General features: G+C 42.3%; 1 protein-coding gene across 12 annotated transcripts in view; it reads left to right on the top strand.

Annotated features, from left to right (window-relative positions):
* The first annotated feature begins 472 nt into the window (after positions 1-472).
* Positions 473-19,370, top strand: part of ncam1a (neural cell adhesion molecule 1a) — a 294,012-nt gene continuing 275,114 nt past the window's right edge. For 5 of the 12 annotated variants that reach the window (XM_029690815.1, XM_029690818.1, XM_029690819.1 and 2 more), the window contains exon 1: positions 474-718. In XM_029690815.1, the coding sequence (XP_029546675.1) occupies positions 670-718 (49 nt within the window). In that variant the 5' untranslated portion in view covers positions 474-669. Of the gene's footprint in view, positions 719-19,370 lie in introns of all 12 variants that reach the window. The other 7 variants (XM_029690821.1, XM_029690823.1, XM_029690822.1 and 4 more) reach the window with 5 other exon arrangements.

Raw genomic sequence — 19,370 nt, forward strand, 5'->3', positions numbered from 1 at the left:
TGAGACTGAACACAAAATATTTAATACGGACTGCAGGTTTCACGATTCATACCATTTATGGTCTAAAACAGTGTTTTAACTAGGTGTATGCTAAATACAAAACGTGGGAACCAACCAACAAGCTGCTTTAGGAATGCATGCATGCATTATGAGAAAGGAGAATTTGTCATTTGGCGAGTCACAGGCCCATAAATAATAGGTCACTATGCGCAATTACGCACAATTGCACATTGGACATCTCATCTGGTGCAGATATTTTGAATGGTTGAAAATAACTGGGCAAAATAATGTTGGTTAAATATCTTCTCAAAATCCACTTCTATGTTGTACGGATCAATAGAGGTTTCGTGAGATTCCTAATCCGAATTACTCCCAGTGGAAAGCGACTAGCTGAGCGCACTAGTTTGTGCCTGCATCCATTGCCCCCCTTGAGTGTGAGCACGAACATTTTGCCCAGGCGGATTAATTCGTGTTGTGTGTGTGCTACGGCTGCTAGTCACTCATTCTGCGAGCTGCTCTCGTGCGTATTCGGGTAGCTTCAAGGACCAATTCGAATATTGCTATCAGAATACAGTAGTTGGAAAACATACATTTCTTCAGAACACTGAAATCGTTTAGTCAAGTCTGTCCATCTATTCTTCAAGGAGAATATCTTTGTGAGATATTGCAATGCTTCAAACAAGGTATCTCATCTGGGCATTGCTCTTTGGCTATGCAGGTAAGATTGTTTTTTTAAATGTTTTTTTCAAGAAATTATTAGATATCGCCAACTCATACATGTTACAATGCAAATTCTTTCAATTCTGAAAGTGCTTTGTTTTGTTCACAGTATAACAGTGTCCGTATGTATCCCATCCGTGCTAACTGCGTCTCATATGTGTCTCAACGAATGGACAGTTAGATCTATCATATTAGAGCTGTCGCCTCGGAATATAAACAGGCAATGGAAACCTGAGTTTCTCATAGATAAGAGACGAACGGGAAAGCATGGCTCTTCTCTCAGTAATGGCTGTGGTAACATGAAGGGAAATTAACGATATTTGAACCTTATTTCAGAATCGTATAGACTAAATCACAAGTAGGCTCTGTCCGTAGTTTACTGTTTAGGCTACTAATTCTCTGCGTAATAAGATATCCCTTGTCCGTTAATTGAGTCGTTGCATTGCCTCATGGTTTTAATATACACGGTTTGAGCAGTTGGACAAACTGTTTTTCCTAACCTTGAGCTTTGTTGTTGCGGAGGAGTGGGTATAGCGTCAAGGAGGAGATGGATGCGTTCGGTCTTGGGAGGAGAGTCAGTGAAACAAGTATTGCCTTGCTGGTCCTTTGTGTCAGCAAAATCACCCAACAGTTAATGTGTTTGAATTATTGTCCGTCACATTTAATTCATGGAACCAATAGGCGTACCTTTTTACAGTAGGCTAATAAAAAGAGTTTGGTAGCTTTTTATGCTTTATATATATATATATGGAGGTGGCGCGCATATTGTGCTCTCAGCGTTGGTTGCCGATGTGGATGATTTGTTTCGGTCCTCAAACGTAGCACCTGCAAATCTTTTTTTTGACGCGGTAACTACGACACTTCTTGGTGGATTAAGTAGCGTAATAGTAGTCTAGGTTAAACGCGAAAGCCTAATGTTTTATTTTGTTTTCAATTAAACTTGTTTCACAGTTCTTTATCAATTCATGCGTAAATGTGAAAGCTCTAGGCTGATTTTCAATTGCAAAGTTGAAGCCTTCAAATAGGCTACATTGTATTTGATGCGTGTGGAGCCTACTCAGTGCAGACTGTGCGTGCTTGTAACGTGAGCCACATAGGAGCATAGTTAGCTATATCAATACATTTCACATGAATACATACAGATCTAGCCCTTCTAGACAGGCTTATATATGCGACAAAGATTTTGTTCTTCCCCGAATTGAATAGGCCAATAGATTTTTGGACAGATAACAGAAAACAGACCTCCATAGACAGAAAAAGTAATGGGTAATATGCTACTATTATCTATATAAATATCTAAAGAAATGGTTGAGTAGTCATTATGAATCCCATGGTATACAATGTTATCCAACCAGAGAGCGCGGCCTCAGGCGGGGACCGTTATATTGGATCAGTCTGTATATTACACCCCCCCCCCCCCACACACACACACACACAAACACACATGCACACGCAGATACACACCACAAACAAACAAATATTTTTTTTCTTCTAGAATGCATGTGTGTTTTTGCATAAAGATGTCGATATGTAAAACAAATGTATTGCTAAACAAACACATAACACTCCTTTGTCTTTGGTTGAACTAGGGGCGTGGCATTGATCTGCAGGGAGGTTTAGAAGGGAAGCTCCACTGGCAATGTGGGGAAGAAAGTTGTCATGAGGACTAAGCAACAGTAGGGGGAATATTAAGAGCACCTCAAAATCAGTAGCCTACTTCAGTGTTCACTATAAATACCCAGAGACTGCTTCAGTTCTTTTTTGAGGAGGGAAAGTGCAATGGACTAGACAGAGATAATTGAACGATTGTGATTAACTAAGTCCTAACCCATTGCAAGGGAGTTAAAATAAGAAATTGATCACATTATTTGATTGGCCTGGGAGGTATTAAGTGAGTAATGACAGTAATGTGATGTTAGAAAGCAAAATAAAAAATTGTGCAGAAACAATGTAATTAAATATATTAATTTCCAGTTTGCTGACAATTACATTTCGATGCCAAGGGCTAATAAACTTACAAGGAACCATGGCCACTGTCCAAGAAAATGCCCAATCACCGCTAGATTCGTTGCTGGATGAAATTCAATACAATTGTTTGAGAGAGAAACGAATTGAATATGAAAAGTGGCTTATAGTACTGCCTTGACAAAAAGGCAGCGAGACAAAGGCTTTGGCTGGTTGGGGAGTATGAACAGTAACTGGTTCTGTGGAATGGAGGTGCATCATCACATCTGTTACCATCGGTGTGAAGCCAGAGAGCACATGGGGTTCCAACCAGACAGACTGGGAGCTGTTGCTGGTTACATTCCATTCTCTGACTTAGTCAAGTACATTTGTTGGATCTTCATTTGACCACTATTTTGTTGCTGACAATTTTCCTGGCATTTCAGGAAATGCAAACGTGTAGTGTATTTGAGTTTTAAAAAGGCTTCTAAAGTTTGTAATTTCCACATTGACGTTTCAGACTTGATTTTCTCTAATGAAAAATGTCCATTAATTATAATCCACATAATAATTCTTATTTCCTGCAAACTGGCTCCAAATAAGATCCTACATATGTAAGAAGCACATTGAGAACCACCTCCATCCTTTCTTCCCTCCTCTTTTTTATACATCACTTTTGTCCATCAGAGCTGTTTTAAGGAGCTTGTATAGTTGACTCCTTTCACGGTTTGAATATATATTACATTTGGGCGATGAGATTTGTGGCAAGGGGTAATGGTGCAGAAGCTCTCCCTGTGCGGTTGTCATGTGTTGATATGTAAATGTTAGCGTGCAGCTGCTCCTGCAGCGCTCCTTACCATTAACTGCATGTGTGACTGCCAGCCAAAAGATGGCCCCGGCCACACATTCCCATCACATTGGCGATATTCTCTGGGAAGCCCCTGGCCGTGGTGCTTTTTGCCAGGTTCAGGTCCCCATCAACATCAAAGAAGTAAATCCAGGAGAGAACACGCTTCAGGGAGTTCTTTAAAGTCAAGCAAATAAATAAAAGGGAGTGCATAGACTTTCCAAAAAGCGTGTTTTTTATGTGTGTCCGGCATAGAGTTCACCTCAAGAAGAGGGCGAAGTTTAAGATTAGTCAACAGTTGGGGAGAAAATAAACATTTCCACAATGGTTAACATCTGGGACTTCAACTTCTGTGGCAAGTTCAAAGCCACTATGAAAATAGGATTGCCTATTTTTGAGAGGAGGAAACAGTAAAAAGCTGCCTAACAAGGGAAATTATAAGTCTTTCGGTCTGTTGCTTGGAATGGGATATTATTAAAACATCCAGCTGGATACTTCAAACTCCATCCCATTCTAGTTGGGTGAGAGGCATAGCATTTAAAGGGATATACACGGTTTCAGACTTCTCTGTTGCCATAACTCTGCAATAATGTAGCATTGTAAATATTATGGCCCTTGTTCCGGATTGTGATTGTTAGCACCTCAACTTTATGGTATAACCTAACTGTGTGTATCCACATGGAGGATGACCTTATTCCACCCAGATTGGAGGTAAATTATACTTCAAATTTGGCATAACACTGATAGTCTTCAATGTAACACTACTGTTGTTTGTAATGATTGGCTACATCTGTACGTATGAAGTATAGGTTCTTCCTCCCGTACATAATGGCACGTCCGCCCTTGATCTCCCGGTGTGGACCCAATGAGGCATTAATAGCAACCTCTTTTAAAGTTTATCATTCCATCTGGCAGCTGTCCCTTAGCAGATTTTGCGGTCAAGGCTGATTGTGTTCACCACAACGTAGGAAAACCACTGTGTGTCTAGGATTGTTCAAAAGACTGAATGTGGAATTCAATTTAGTGAGGCGAAATGTGTTCATAGATAAGCCACATTTGGAAGAATTGATTTCATCCCAAGGATGAGTGTTCATGGAACATAAACTAAAGAGAGCCCCTTTGAACCAATCCAGTCAAAAAGTATAAATTTCCCTATATTTAATTAGAGTAAGACAGCAAGTGCAAAAATAGACTGAAAGTGAAAAGGCTTAAATTATTTGCTCAACTGGCAGGCTAAAAGTAATATGATTAACCACAAAACAGAATCTCATTGGTGAGTAATTTATTGCAGCGCCACTTCTTCCATTTGCTGAAACCTGATGAGATTGCAGATGTTTTTTTTATTTATTTAACTAGGCAAGTCAGTTAAGAACAAATTCTTATTCAGGGGCAGAACGACAGATTTTTACCTTGTCAGCTTGGGGATTTGATCTTGCAACCTTTCGGATACAAGTCCAACGCTCTAACCACAAGGCTACCTGCCGCCCCAATGATATCCAACACTAAGAAAAAAAGGGTTCCAAATTGGTTCTTGGGCAGCCCCATAGGAGCACCCTTTTTGGTTACACGTAGAACCCTTTTTAGTTCCAGGTTGAACCCTTTCCGGTTCTACCTAGGCCTGTGGGGGGGGGGGGTATACTGTATACGGGGGTATTTGGAAAAAGCCAATGCATCGTTTTTCAATACCGTCAAAACTATGTATTTGATGTTTTTCAATACATTTGAGTATTTGTACACTCTCAGGGGGAAAAAAAGGTGCTATCTAGAACCTTAAACGGTTCTTCGGCTATCCCCATAGGATAACCCTATATCGCAACAAAGCATCCTTCACTCATGCTGCCAAACATACCCTCGTAAAACTGACCATCCTACCGATCCTCGACTTCGGTGATGTCATCTATAAAATAGCCTCCAACACTCTACTCAACAAACTGGATGCAGTCTATCACAGTGCCATCCGTTTTGTAACCAAAGCCCCATACACTACCCACCATTGCGACCTGTATGCTCTTGTTGGTTGGCCCTCGCTTCATACTCGTCGCCAAACCCACTGGCTACAGGTTATCTACAAGTCTCTGCTAGGTAAAGCCCCGCCTTATCTCAGCTCACTGGTCACCACAGCAGCACCCACTCATAGCACGCGCTCCAGCAGGTATATCTCACTGGTCACCCCCAAAGCCAATTCCTCCTTTGGTCGTCTTTCCTTCCAGTTTTCTGCTGCCAATGACTGGAACGAACTGCAAAAATCTCTGAAGCTGGAGACTCATATCTCCCTCACTAGCTTTAAGCACCAGCTGTCAGAGTAGCTCACAGATCACTGCACCTGTACATAGCCCATCTGTAAACAGTCCATCTATCTACCTACCTCATCCCCATACTGTATTTATTTATTTATCTTGCTCCTTTGCACCCCAGTATCTCTACTTGCACATTCATCTTCTGCACATCTACCATTCCAGTGTTTAATTGCTATATTGTAATTACTTCATCACCATGGCCTATTTATTGCCTTAATTTACCTCATTTGCACTCACTGTATATAGACTTTTTGTTTTCTTTTGTTCTACTGTATTATTGACTGTATGTTTTGTGTAACTCTGTGTTGTTGTATGTGTCTAATTGCTATGCTTTATCTTGGCCAGGTCGCAGTTGCAAATGAGAACTTGTTCTCAACTAGCCTACCTGGTTAAATAAAGGTGAAATTATTTTTTATTTTTTATTTAAAAAAACCCGTTGAACCCTTTTTGGTCCCAGGTAGGACCCTTTTGGGTTCAATGTAGAACCCTTTCTGCAGAGGGTTCTACAAGGAACCCAAAAGAGTTCTACCTGGAACCAAAAGGGTTATCTTATGGGGACATCCGATGAACCCTTTTGGAACCCTTTTTTCTAAGAGTGTAGCTACTTAAGTTATTACCTACTGTCAACTTGTGCAGTTCCTTTGGATATGAAGCAGATTGTGTTCTTCATTTCACCTGTCACATTGTCAATTATGAAGCTCACTGTAGTTCCCCAGAACAGTTGAGTTGTAAATGGGAAAAAGCAAGCTTGGTGAGTCCATAGTATTCTATATCTATCTGCGAGTCTCTCTTGTGCGGCGCACATCATGTGATGAAGTTACACTTGTATGCAATTCACTACAAACATTTTGCCATCAGATATCTTAGAATGGTTTTAAGAGCTTTGGATGAGTTATCTGTACAGCTGCCATTTTTTTCGCTGTGCTTCCTACTAGCGTTTTTTCCCTCCTCCGTTCTTAACCCATCTGCTCCATCTATACACGCTGCTCTTCCTTCAGAAAAGCATACATAACAACTTTGTTCATTTTCACAGTTTCTCTCCTTCACTTTCGCTTGTAAATGTCCACACTCACCGAAAATGACATTCAGTAACTACTAGCTATGCTTGTATAACTTTATGAGCTGGATTTGCCTGTTTTTGCAGTTAGTTTGTTTTTGCTCGTTAGAATTTAGCTAACAGCGTCTGTGATTTCACTATTAGTTTGTAATAATTTTGTTAGCATTCTGGTAATAGAGGCCCAATGGGCTTTTCTTGCGTTTTTAGCGGCCCCTTGTGTGCTATGCCGTATGCCAATAATACCGTAAATCCCGGTATGAAAGAAGGACGGTATGACAATATGAAACCTCTAACCGAAAGGGTTCTACCTGGAACCAAAATGGTAGGTTCTTGATAGCACCTATTTTTCCCAAGAGTATAAAGACTACACTAATGTGTTCAAGTCAATGCTATTTCTGTGGCTCTAGCGTAGTTGTAGCCCTGCATGGTGCATTGGATTAGTTTGACTGTGAGACAGATATTGAGGGCTAAATAACCAGTATGTGCCAAAGATTCTCAATACCATGGTTTTACTGTCTCATAATACAATTAGTGAGTTGGAATAATTGTCAGAAACTGCAAAGTTATCATCAAAACGAAATGGTTTAATATTTCACTACTTGAATGAACCCAAAGAGCAAATGGATGAAAAATTCTAAATGACTACACTGGCAGCTTGTGTTGTATTTTTCCATTGCTGACTGTTTGATAAGGATGGGCTGTCTTTGCATATTAATCAATCCATGAAAAGGGACTCATACTGATTTGCATTGTGTAAGCTCTGAAGGCATCCTATAGAGTATTGGAGGAGAAAAAAGAATGAGAAATGGGTTTGGGTTTGTCATGCTGAAAAGCAACCTCTCCCTCCCCTTGCCAAACCACCCCCTACCCCGTCTCTGAAAGGATTTTTTTTTTCTTAATTGAAGTGGAAAGGCCTTCGAAAGTCGAGAGGACCTATAAAAGGCGACCCTGTATGGGACCCAGGACGTGCGTACGCACACACACACACGGCTGTTAGTGTAACTGTATAGCTTCTGTCCCTATCCTCACCCCAACCTGGGCTTGAACCAGGGACCCTCTGCACACATTAACAACTGACACCCACGAAGCATCGTTACCCATCGCGCCACAAAAGCCACGGCCCTTGTAGAGCAAGGGGAACAACTACTTCAGGTCTCAGAGCGAGTGACGTCACCCAATTGAAACGCTATTAGCGCGCACCACCGCTAACTAACTAGCCATTTCACACCGGTTACACTCACCCCCCTTTTGACCTCCTCCTTTTCCGCAACAACCAGTGATCCGGGTCAACAGCATCAATGTAACAGTATAGCCTCCGTCCCTCTCCTCGCCCCAACCTGGGCTTGAATCAGGGACCCTCTGCACACATCAACAACTGACACCCCACAAAGCATCATTACCCATCGCGCCACAAAAGCCACAGCCCTTGCAGAGCAAGGGGAACAACTACTTCAGGTCTCAGAGCGAGTGATGTCACCCGATTGAAACGCTATTAGTGCGCACCACCGCTAACTAACTAGCCATTTCACATCGGTTACATTAGGGAGGGACACAAGGAGGACTGGGGGCATGTGCTGTACCCCAAGATCAGTGAATGACTCATCACTCTGATGTATTGGCACCTAGAAATGGCACTTAGCTCATCCTGTGGCTTAGACGCACGCCTGCTGATTGGCTAAGTTGGTTTTATAGGTCCTATGGATGATGCTGCAGCATCTTTGTCTGAAGAAAAGAAGACATGACCTCCACTGGGGGAGAAGAACATGACATGATGTGTGCTAGTCTCTAGAATTGTTTACTCCTTAGTAAAGCGGTGTTGCTTTCGCCACACCTTAAGCACAGGCAATGCCAATGTTGATGCAGGACTATTCTTAGGTCATCAGAAAATAACTGCTTGCTATATGATCCATGATAGATTACTAATTACTATCAACAAGCGTTTACTAGGGCCGGAACGATACCAGTATCGCGATAATGGGGAAAGGAAACAAAACACGAAGGGGATTTAACTTCTTTAGGAAACCATCCTTAATGTCAGAAACAAACGTCATCCAGAGTTACATTTATGTATTTCCCAAGTTAGAGCACACAATATTTTACATACAACAGGTTTTTAACCCTTTAGAATCCAAACCTGCCTTTAATGGCCTTTCTTTAAATTACTATAGCGGCTGCGAACGGTCTTGTTTTTCTAACTATAATATCTGTGTCAATATCACAAAATGAACTTGCTAAAAACCTGTTGTCATGAACCAGAAACCGGAAAGAGGGTATAATGTCATTTGACTTTTAAAAGAATAAATTACTTCATTACTCAATGACAGCAGCGAAGCGGCCACATTGGTTGGTGATATGGACTCGGACATGTCCTTGCACTGTGGCAGCCCAGGGGAGTCAGAGGTGAAACTCACAATGAAATAAGACAGCAGGAGACCGTTTTGCGGTGGTCAAACAAAAGTTGTCTTTAGTAAAGGTTGGGGAGAACAGGGAGGGGAGAAATACAATGGAAAGGCCTCTCAGGTAACGGGTGGGTCACTCCTCGGACCACCTGTGTGAATGAACAAAAAAGAGAGAGAGAGAGAGCGAGCGATGAGTCCGGGGTTTCAATACTGTCACGTATACTCCCTCTCCAGCTTCTAGGTCATCAGGCTGCTGATTATCCCGCACACCTGTCACCATCGTCAAGCGCACCTGTGCCTCATGACACTCACCTGGACTCCATCACCTCCTTGATTATCTTCCCTATATCTGTCACTCCCCTTGGTTCCTTCCTCAGGTGTTATTGATTCTGTTTCATGTTTCGTGTTTGTTTTGTTTATTTAATAAAACACTCACTCCCTGTACTTGCTTCCCGACTCTCAGTGCACTTGTTACAAACACTTGCTCTCAACTTGCACCAGGTGGCGTGCTGCCCTGGAATGGGTCCTCTTCTCCAGTTCTTCTTCTAAGCAACACTGAAGCATGCATGAGAGTACCAGCGGTTCCAGATGACTGTGTGATCACGTTTTCCGTAGTTGATGTGAGCAAGACCTTTTAAACAGGTCAACATTCACAAGGTCCACAGGGCCAGACGGATTACCAAGACGTGTACTCAGAGTATGCGCGGACTAACTGGCAAGTGTCTTTACTGACATTTTCAACTTCTCCCTGACCGAGTCTGTAATACCTACATGTTTCAAGCACACCACCATAGTCCCTGTGCCCAAGAAAGCGAAGTTAACCTGCCTAAATGACCACTGCCCAGTAGCACTCACGTCGGTAGCCATGAAGTGCTTTGAAAGGCTGGTCATGGCTCACATCAACTACATCATCACGGGAACCCTGGACCCACTCAAAATCACATACCGCCCGAACAGATCCACATATGACGCAATCACACTCCACACTGCCCTTTCCCACCTGAACAAAAGGAACACCTATATGAGAATGCTGTTCATTGACTACAGCTCAGCGTTCAACACCATAGTGCCCACAAAGCTCATCACTAAGCTATGGACCCTGGGACTAAACACCTCCCTCTGCAACTTGGTCCTGGACTTCCCGACGGGCCACCCCCAGGTGGTAAGGGTAGGCAACAACACATCTGGCCACGTAGTCGTGTTCACCCATGACTGCGTGGCCAAGTACGACTCCAACACCATCATTAAGTTTGCTGACGACACAATGGTGGTAGGCCTAACCACCGACAACGATGAGACAGCCTATAGGGAGGAGGTCAGAGACCTGACAGTATGGTGCCAGGACAACAACCTCTTCCTCAAAGTGAGCAAGACAAAGGAGATGATTGTGGACTTCAGGAAAGGAGGGCCGAACACGCCCCCATTAAAATCGACTTGGCTGTAGTGGAGTGGGTGAAGAGTTTCAAGTTCCTTGGTGTCCACATCACCAACAAACTATCATGGTCCAAACACACCAAGAAAACCGTGAAGAGGGCACGACAACGCCTTTTCCCCCTCATTAGACTGAAACATTTAGGCATGGGTCCCCAGATCCTCAAAAAGTTCTACAGATGCAACATCGAGAGCATCCTGACTGGTTGCATCACCGCCTGATATGGCAACTGCTCGGCATCTGACCGTAAGACGCTACAGAGGGTAGTGCGTACAGCCCAATACATCACTGGGGCCAAGCTTCCTGCCATCCACGACCTATATACTAGGCAGTGTCAGAGGAAGGCCCAAAGAGTTGTCAGACTCCAGTCACCCAAGTCATAGACTGTTCTCTCTGCTACCGCACGGCAAGCGGTACCGGAGCGCCAAGTCTAGGTCCAAAAGGCTCCTTAACAGCCTCTAACCCCAAGCTATAAGACTGCTGAACAATTAATCAAATGGCCACTCGGACTGTTTACAGCAGCATTTTAGAATTATATTTGGGTCTAAATGGTTAAAGGACCAAATAGTTGGGTCTGCTTTGTGTTTTCATTTTTGCCATGGAAAAACTATTCCCAATAGTTTGCCAATTGAGTGTTTTTTAACCTTTTCTAGAGGACATCCTGCGTATTCTTAAAGCACATTATTTTCTGCACCTATAGTCAGTGCTTGACTTGGACTGAAATAGGTTCCGGTACTCATTTTGGGTGCCGGTACTGTTTATGTTTAGGTGAACGAGCTCCACAATACTTTTGAGCTGATATTCTATAAGAGGAACAGGAGCTCAAGCAGTAGAACATTTTAGGTGGCGGTACTCAGGTCCAATTGAGCTCCTCCTCAAGTCAAGCACGGCCTATATTAGGCTACATAAAATGTTGCCAAATGCTCCTCTGTATTCAACTGGCATGTTTTGCTGGGTTCTCTTTCAGAGCACAAGATGAGCTGAGAAGTTGAATAAGAAGTAAACAGCTAACCCAAAAGTAATTATTGAGGCAACTAGAACAGAGAAATATTAATGAGGTCTTTCATTTGATGAGGTAAATATTGTCTGTTAAAGCTTAATGAAATGGATATTGAGTTTGTGTCTACATGCAACGATTTGGATAGCCTGGTAATATCTCTTTCACCTGGATATATTCACTACAAAAATGGAAACCATCTAAATTAATTTCAGTTGGAAGAGATAATGCTGCCATAGCCTCCCTTTTATTTACTTTTGCAGCAGCGTGGGACATTAGCAGAAGATTTGGCAAGGTTACTAAATCCATGCCAAGTTATCCTCATACTGTTTATGCCCCTTTAGCAGGCTGTGAAATACATTTTTAAAAGCATTATCTACAATTAGACACATTTGCTGGCATTGCTGTGATGTTCAATCCATGCATCTCTGTATTAATGTTCTGTGCAAGCCAAGATCATGTTAGTAGAGGCCAAACAATAGATTTACAGTGGTGGTGGTGATGGGTTGCTGAGGCGCTGCTGCTGTAAATACGGAAATTTGGACGCCTTAATCAACTCTGAATGGCTAAGACGAATGGTGGTGTTGTGTTCGGGGGTAGCAGGTGGTTAGTGGACTGATGTGTTTGATTTCCTGAGAGAGATTGGTAATGTCCCTCCTGTCCCAATGAATTGTCCTTGAACCACACACCTTTCAAATTATACAAACTAAAATAATAAATAAAACAACATGTTACTAACCAACCAATCTGAGATCACGTTCCATCATATTATATGAGGAAACCTTTGAAACAGTGTGAGACTTTCCCCATTTGACCCCTTCCAAAGACCATGAAGAAGGGCTTCTCATTATGTTGTTTATGGTCAAGCCGCAGGACTTCACAAGAATAGGGGAGCCCGTGATTTATTAGGGTTGTGGACTAAAAACAATATCAAAGAAGACCTCTTAAAGAAAAACCTGGTGCCCCTATATGCACCCAGTGAGAGAAAAAAGAGAGGCAAAGGCAAACAAAGGTAGAGAGGCAAGGTGGGGGAAGGGGCGGAGGAATAGAAAGAGCGAGGGCACAATGGAGAGTGTCACCAGGGAGGGGCTGCTGGGCAGTCGAGTGAGCGTGCAGCTGAATTGATTGTCCGTCGCTGTGTTACAGCCCATCATCTGTAATATGCCTCACTCAAATGGTAGTTAAGGCTTTTTTCTCCGTACAACCACAAATCCCTTTATATAATCTAGGACCATGACCAATCCAGGCCTATTAAGATGCTTACTCTTTCATATTCCCTATATTAACTTGACCACATTTACACATGGACAATTCCATGGTAACAGAGTGACAGTGAGCCTCATATTTTTCACTTTAAAATGTATGTCAAACAAAAACACAATGATTGCAAAGTTATACAAACCATATAATTATATGCACAAGGACCACTTTTAAGAATTTCCACTGAAAATTTGACAAAAACACATTTATTTGAAGAACATCGCACAACAGAAGTTTGGTAACAGAATGAGCACAAACTGTCATTCTGTTTCCAAACTTAGCATCTGCACTTTTCTTCAAGAAAATGTGTTTTTGTAAAATTTTGTATGGTTTGTTTAACTTTGCAATCATTGGTTTTTGTTTGACATGGGCCTACATTTTAAAGTGAAAAATCTTAGTCTCAGTTTTACCATGGAATTGCCCACATCTGAACAAAATAAATGGTATAATGCACAGAAATTGTAAATGGCCACCAAAAATAGTGCAGCCGAGATGCTCAGGCATCAAATCTAAACCAGCAAACTCACTTGGCTGGAACATAAGGAATGATTATCTTCTCTAACTCGCTGCTCTTAAGCCAGTGTATAATGTTCTGATTACACCACAGCAAGTGTAGAACTGCTCAGATGACTGACAGCTGTCTCGTTTCATCTGCAGTGGCTGCTGTGCAAGTGATGCTTTGCTGATCAGTTAGCCATTGCAGCAAGGTTCTGCATCTGCACACATAATTAGTCTAGTAAGTGGGCTGAAAATATTGTATTTTCTGAAATAGTATGTTTAGCTCCAGGAAAACTACACCAATGTATTAGTGTTCTTAAACATGTACTGTAAGAGATGTATTACACTACATTGCCAAAAGTATATGGGCACCTGCTTGTCAAACATCTCATTCCATAATCATGGGCATTAATATGGAGTTGGTCCCCCCTTTGCTGCTATAACAGCCTCTACTCTTCTGGGAAGGTTTTCCACTAGATGTTGGAACATTTCTGAAGGGCCTTCCCTAAACTGTTGCCACAAAGTTGGATGCACAGAAATGTCTAGAATGTCATTGTATACTGTAGCGTTAAGATTTCCCTTCACTGGAACTAAGGGGCCTAGTCTGGACCATGAAAAACAGCCCCAAACCCTTATACCTCCATAGTGCCAATTGAAACCCATTGACACTATGTGTTGGGGTAGGTAGGGTTCTCCTGGCATCCGCCAAACCCAGATGCGTCCATCGGACTGGCAGATGGTAAATCGTGATTCATCACTCCAGAGAATGTGTTCCACTGCTCCCGGGTCCAATGCCGGCGAGTTTTACACCACTCCAGCTGACGCTTGACATTGCGCATGGTTATCTTAGGCTTGTGTGCGGCTGCTCGGCCATGGAAACCCATTTCATGAAGCTGTATGTAGCAACAGTATATTATGTAACAACAGTATTTTCATTACATCATCTATCTAGGTGCTGAAATCATTAAGGTATCGTATTGACACCATAGGTTATTATCAGTCAGAGTTTGATCATAGAATTAATTATCTTTTTGCACTAGATATAACAATGATTATGATTAATATGCTAATGCATTAAATCGGCTATTGTAAGAGCACAGGTGAGAAACGATGGAAAAACAGGAGTGATCTTCCCTTCAGGACATCATAGCATAATAGTCTATAATTTACTGTTGAACACAAGCATCAATATGCACAAAGAATTGTGCTTAAGTGACAAATGCACTCCCTAAATTCCTCCCCTTGTAAGTACATCTGACCAAGAGTTTGAGATCACTTCACTATAAATATACTCTGACCCAAGTTATCTGAAGGCCCTGCAAGAACCCGTTTAGATTTTAATTTAATGTCAGTATTAATTTATTTCATGCCAAGGGACCTTACCGGCGGAGAGAGAGACCTGACATTTCCCACTTGCTTCAAATGGGAATGAAGGTCTGAGCAGCACAGAGAATATTGTTATTCTGGCTTTTCATAATTCCCCACCACAGGGAATCAGAAACAATCAATCCACTTCTTCAGCAGACCTGCAATTTAGAGTCACAAGCTCATGGCACACCTCTGATTGTACCTGCTCCTTTCATTGCTTCTGGTGCCTATACATGTCTTAACCATCCTTCATCAGAAAGCAGTTCACTCTACTTATTCCACATAACATTTGGCTGGCAGCATGTTATTTGGCTGTCCTGCCAGTGTTTGCCAAAAAAACATTGAGTCATTGCAGCCAACCAAGTTCATCTTCAATAGGGTGCTTCAAGCTTTCAGTTAGCCTCTAGTTAGCGGTTGACAAGGGACAGAGGCTGAGCGAGCTCTGAGCAGATTAAAAGGTGATGACCTCGATGCGCAATGCCATATCGGTGTATATTTGGGGCATTAATCTAGCCGCTAGTTGGAAACGAGTAGGCCGTTTTATTTCCCACCACATCTCCATCTCTCACCCAATTCTCTTGACTAGGAAGGAGATGAGATGAGCAGAAAGGCAGGTGCAGATGTGCCGCTTCCTCAGAGAGTGGAGGATACCTCCAAGAGCTGCCGGCTCCCAAGGAGTGTAACAGATTAGAGTGATTAGCAGCAAAAATAGTCTACACCACCTTGTCTGTGAAAAGGGCTGCAGTCCACTGACCGAACCAAGCTGAGAAATAGATTTGGCCAAATTCACCATAGATGCCAAGTTGATGTCTCTTGGCATCTATGGTCAGGAATAGACTAGTGGATTTGAAGGAGATTTATTTTTTTTACTCAAGCAAAGCCCTCATTCCTCTACATAACTTGCGACAGACTGGTTGTAGAGAGAATATCAATGGAGATCATTAGGTCGAGCCCGAAAGACATCTGTTTACATTGGAGGAACAAAGGGGGATGTCAGGTCACATATGATTGATACTGCCCCGCAATATGTACAGCTAGTTGGGCTGCACTGTGAAGAAAATAGGGGGGCCTTTTAGCAAAGCCAGGCCCAAAGATTTCAGATGTTTTTGGCATGGCTCATTGGCTTTCCTGCCTCATTGATGTTGTAGTGAATCTGCACATCAACGAGATTGGCTCGTGATCCATAACATGATCAATATGGTATACAGTGCCTTCGGAAAGTATTCAGACCCCTTGACTTTTTTTTTACAGCAATCTAAACACAATACTGCATAATGACAAAGCAAAAACGGGTTTTTAGACATTTTAGCTAATTTATTAAAAAAAATTAAAAACAGAAATACCATATTTTCATACGTTTTCAGACCCTTTGCTATGAGACTTGAAATTGAGCACAGGTACATCCTGTTTCCATTGATCATCCTTGAGATGTTTCTACAACTTGATTGAAATCCACCTGATGTAAATTCAATTGATTGGACATGAAAGACACACACCTGTCTATATAAGGTCCCACAGTTGACAGTGAAAAAACTGTCAACTGTGTTGACAGAGAAAAAACCAAGCCATGAGCTCAAAGGAATTGTCCGTAGAGCTCCAAGACAGGATTGTGTCGAGGCACAAATGCGGGGAAGCATTGAATGTCCCCAAGAACACAGCGGCCTCCACCATTCTTAAATGGAAGAAGTTTGGAACCACCAAGAATCTTCCTAGAGCTGGCTGCCCGGCCAAACTGAGCAATCGGGGGAGAAAGGCCTTGATCAGGGAGGTGACCAAGAACCCGATGGTCACTCTGACATGGCTCTAGAGTTCCTCTGTGGAGATGGGAGAACCGTCCAGAAGGACAACCATCTCTGCAGCTCTCCACTAATCAGGCCTTTATGGTAGAGTTGCTAGATGGAAGCCACTCCTCAGTAAAAGGCACATGACAGCCCGCTTGAAGTTTGTAAAAAGCCACCTGAAGACTCTCAGACCATGAGAAACAAGATTCTCTGGTTTGATGAAACCAATATTGAATTATTTGGCCTGAATGCCACGCGTCACATCTGGAGGAAACCTGGCACCATCCCTATGGTGAAGCATGGTGGTGGCAGCATCATGCTGTGGGGATGTTTTTCAGCGGCAGGAACTGGGAGTCTAGTCAGGATCGATGTAAAGATGAACGGAGCAAAGTGCAGAAAGATCCTTGATGAAAACCTGCTCCAGAGCGCTCAGGACCTTAGACTGGGGTGACGGTTCAACCTTCCAACAGGACAACGACCCTAAACACACAGCCAAGACAATGCAGGAGTGGCTACGGCACAAGTCTCTGAATGTCCTTGAGTTGCCCAGTCAGAGCCCGGACTTGAACCTGAAAAAAGCTATGCAGCAACGCTCCCCATCCAACCTGACAGAGCTTGAGAGGATCTGCAGAGAAGAATGGGAGAAACTCCCCAAATACAGGTGTGCCAAGCTTGTAGCTTCATACCCAAGAAGACTCAAGGCTATAATTGCTGCCGAAGGTGCTTCAACAAAGTACTGAGTAAAGGGTCTGAATGCTTATGTAAATGTGATATTTCAATTTTTTCTATTTTGCAAACATTTCTACAAACCTGTTTTTGCCTTGTCATTATGGGGTATTGTGAGTAGATTGATGAGGATTTAAAAAAAATATATATTTTAAAAGAAGGCTGTAACCTAACAAAATGTGGAAAAAGTCAAGGGGTCTGAATACTTTCCGAAGGCACTGTATATTGTGTCTCGCTCAGCATTGTGGTCTGCTAATGATTTATCAGATGATTCGTATTTGTCGTTCTTCTTATTGATATCTTCATGGTGTTGATTGTTTTCAATCCACTCATACATACCCTCATCTACCTTAAGAATGTCCAACTGGGGCAAATGACGCATAGTGGAACTCCCATGAAGATAAGTGTTTGTTGAATGATACAGCAGTTGAACGTTAATTAGACACCGTTGAACATCAGATCTAGTATACCTCTCCTGAGGTAGTGTAAACAGTGGAGAGAGGATGGGAAGCAACAGAGCAATAATTTGTGAAAGGTACCATGGTAAGTGTGTCCGTTACAGGACATGGAAAGGTATCAATTAGCAAAGCGTCTTGAGTGTTTAGACCTAATCACTCTGCCATTTCCTGGTTGAAAAATGTCTAATAGTCTAATTTCTGTTCATGTGACAAAACAAGCAAGTATAGTGAAGAGAATCATTGTACCATCTAAACTTCTTTGTAATATATTTTCCCTTACCAAAAATATAGTGTTTTCAGCTGTTTGAAGTGGGTGTACAAAACCGAAAGTAAAAGATGCAAAAACTTAACTTAAGAATGGGAAGCATAGAAATAGTGCACATAAAACATATCTATCACTTCTTAGACTCGCTTTCAATGCGAATGACAGATCTCTAACACATATTTTGTATGTGAATTTGGTCAGGTCTCCCAAAAAGTTACATATAGCAGCTTTAAATGCCTTCTGCAATACCTTCGGTTTGAAAAGGCAATATAATAGTCTTAGTTCACACTTCAAACATATATCACCTCTGTGAAAATGGGAATCTGGACTCAGGTGTCATTGACAGCTGTTTAAAGCTAAACCAATGAATCTGGATGCAGAGAGCCCCTAAAATGGTTTCTGGACACATTGCTTTTCTTTATGGTGGTGGATGCTCCTCATTTGTAAATCTATCTTGCAAGAGGACAGATGGTGGGTTGTGGGCGATATGTGGTGTATGTCAAAAGATGAACCACTGGGATTGTTTTGTGTTAGTCACCCTCCCTTTGAAACCTCTGTCACACGCTCTCATTTCTTTTCACCTGGCTTTGAAAGCATTGTCACGTTATGCACCTTCCTCACATTTTCATACAAATGACCGGTTCTATTACAGGAATGCAATACCTATGATCTTGCACTCATATCGTCACATTATCACTGCTACCATTTCTCCTCTTTTATCGGGCTGTCAATAGGCATTGATAGCTCACTTATCAGCTTTTGACCTATTGCCAATTTAAAGAACCACTTGAAATGCCACATCAGAGCAATTTTCCACTAATTCACTGAAACTATTTCTTCCCCTTTTTACGAAAGCTTTAGGAAGCGTACTCTGTGAAGGCCAAGCAACACACTCAAAGTATTGACTCAATTGTTTTGTCAGCACCAATGCACTTTAATTGCATAGTGCATCTCTTGGATACCATACCAGACACCATGTTCCATAGAAACCTCTGGGACTGTTGATTCCCAGGTTCTTTGCTCATTCTCTAGAAATGGGGACCAGGAAAGACAGAGTCCTCATTAATCATTGTGTCAGATTTACCCTCGGGCAATTATAACCAGAATCATCCCCAAAGTGTCAGGAGGTAAAAAGGATGGTGTACATTGGAAATAGACTACCAGTAAATGAGAGATGGAGAGAGAGAAAGAGTTGCTGAGAGGGCTGCAAATGAGGCCGGATTTCTCTCTGGTGAGAATGGGCTGGTTGTTAGCTGTGCTGCGCTGGTTGCAGGAGACTGGGGAAGATGCAATAGGCAGACATGGCCAGTTTCCCAAGGAC

Source organism: Salmo trutta, chromosome 15 (genome assembly GCF_901001165.1).
Source record: "Salmo trutta chromosome 15, fSalTru1.1, whole genome shotgun sequence".
Classification (NCBI taxonomy): Eukaryota; Metazoa; Chordata; class Actinopteri; order Salmoniformes; family Salmonidae; genus Salmo; species Salmo trutta.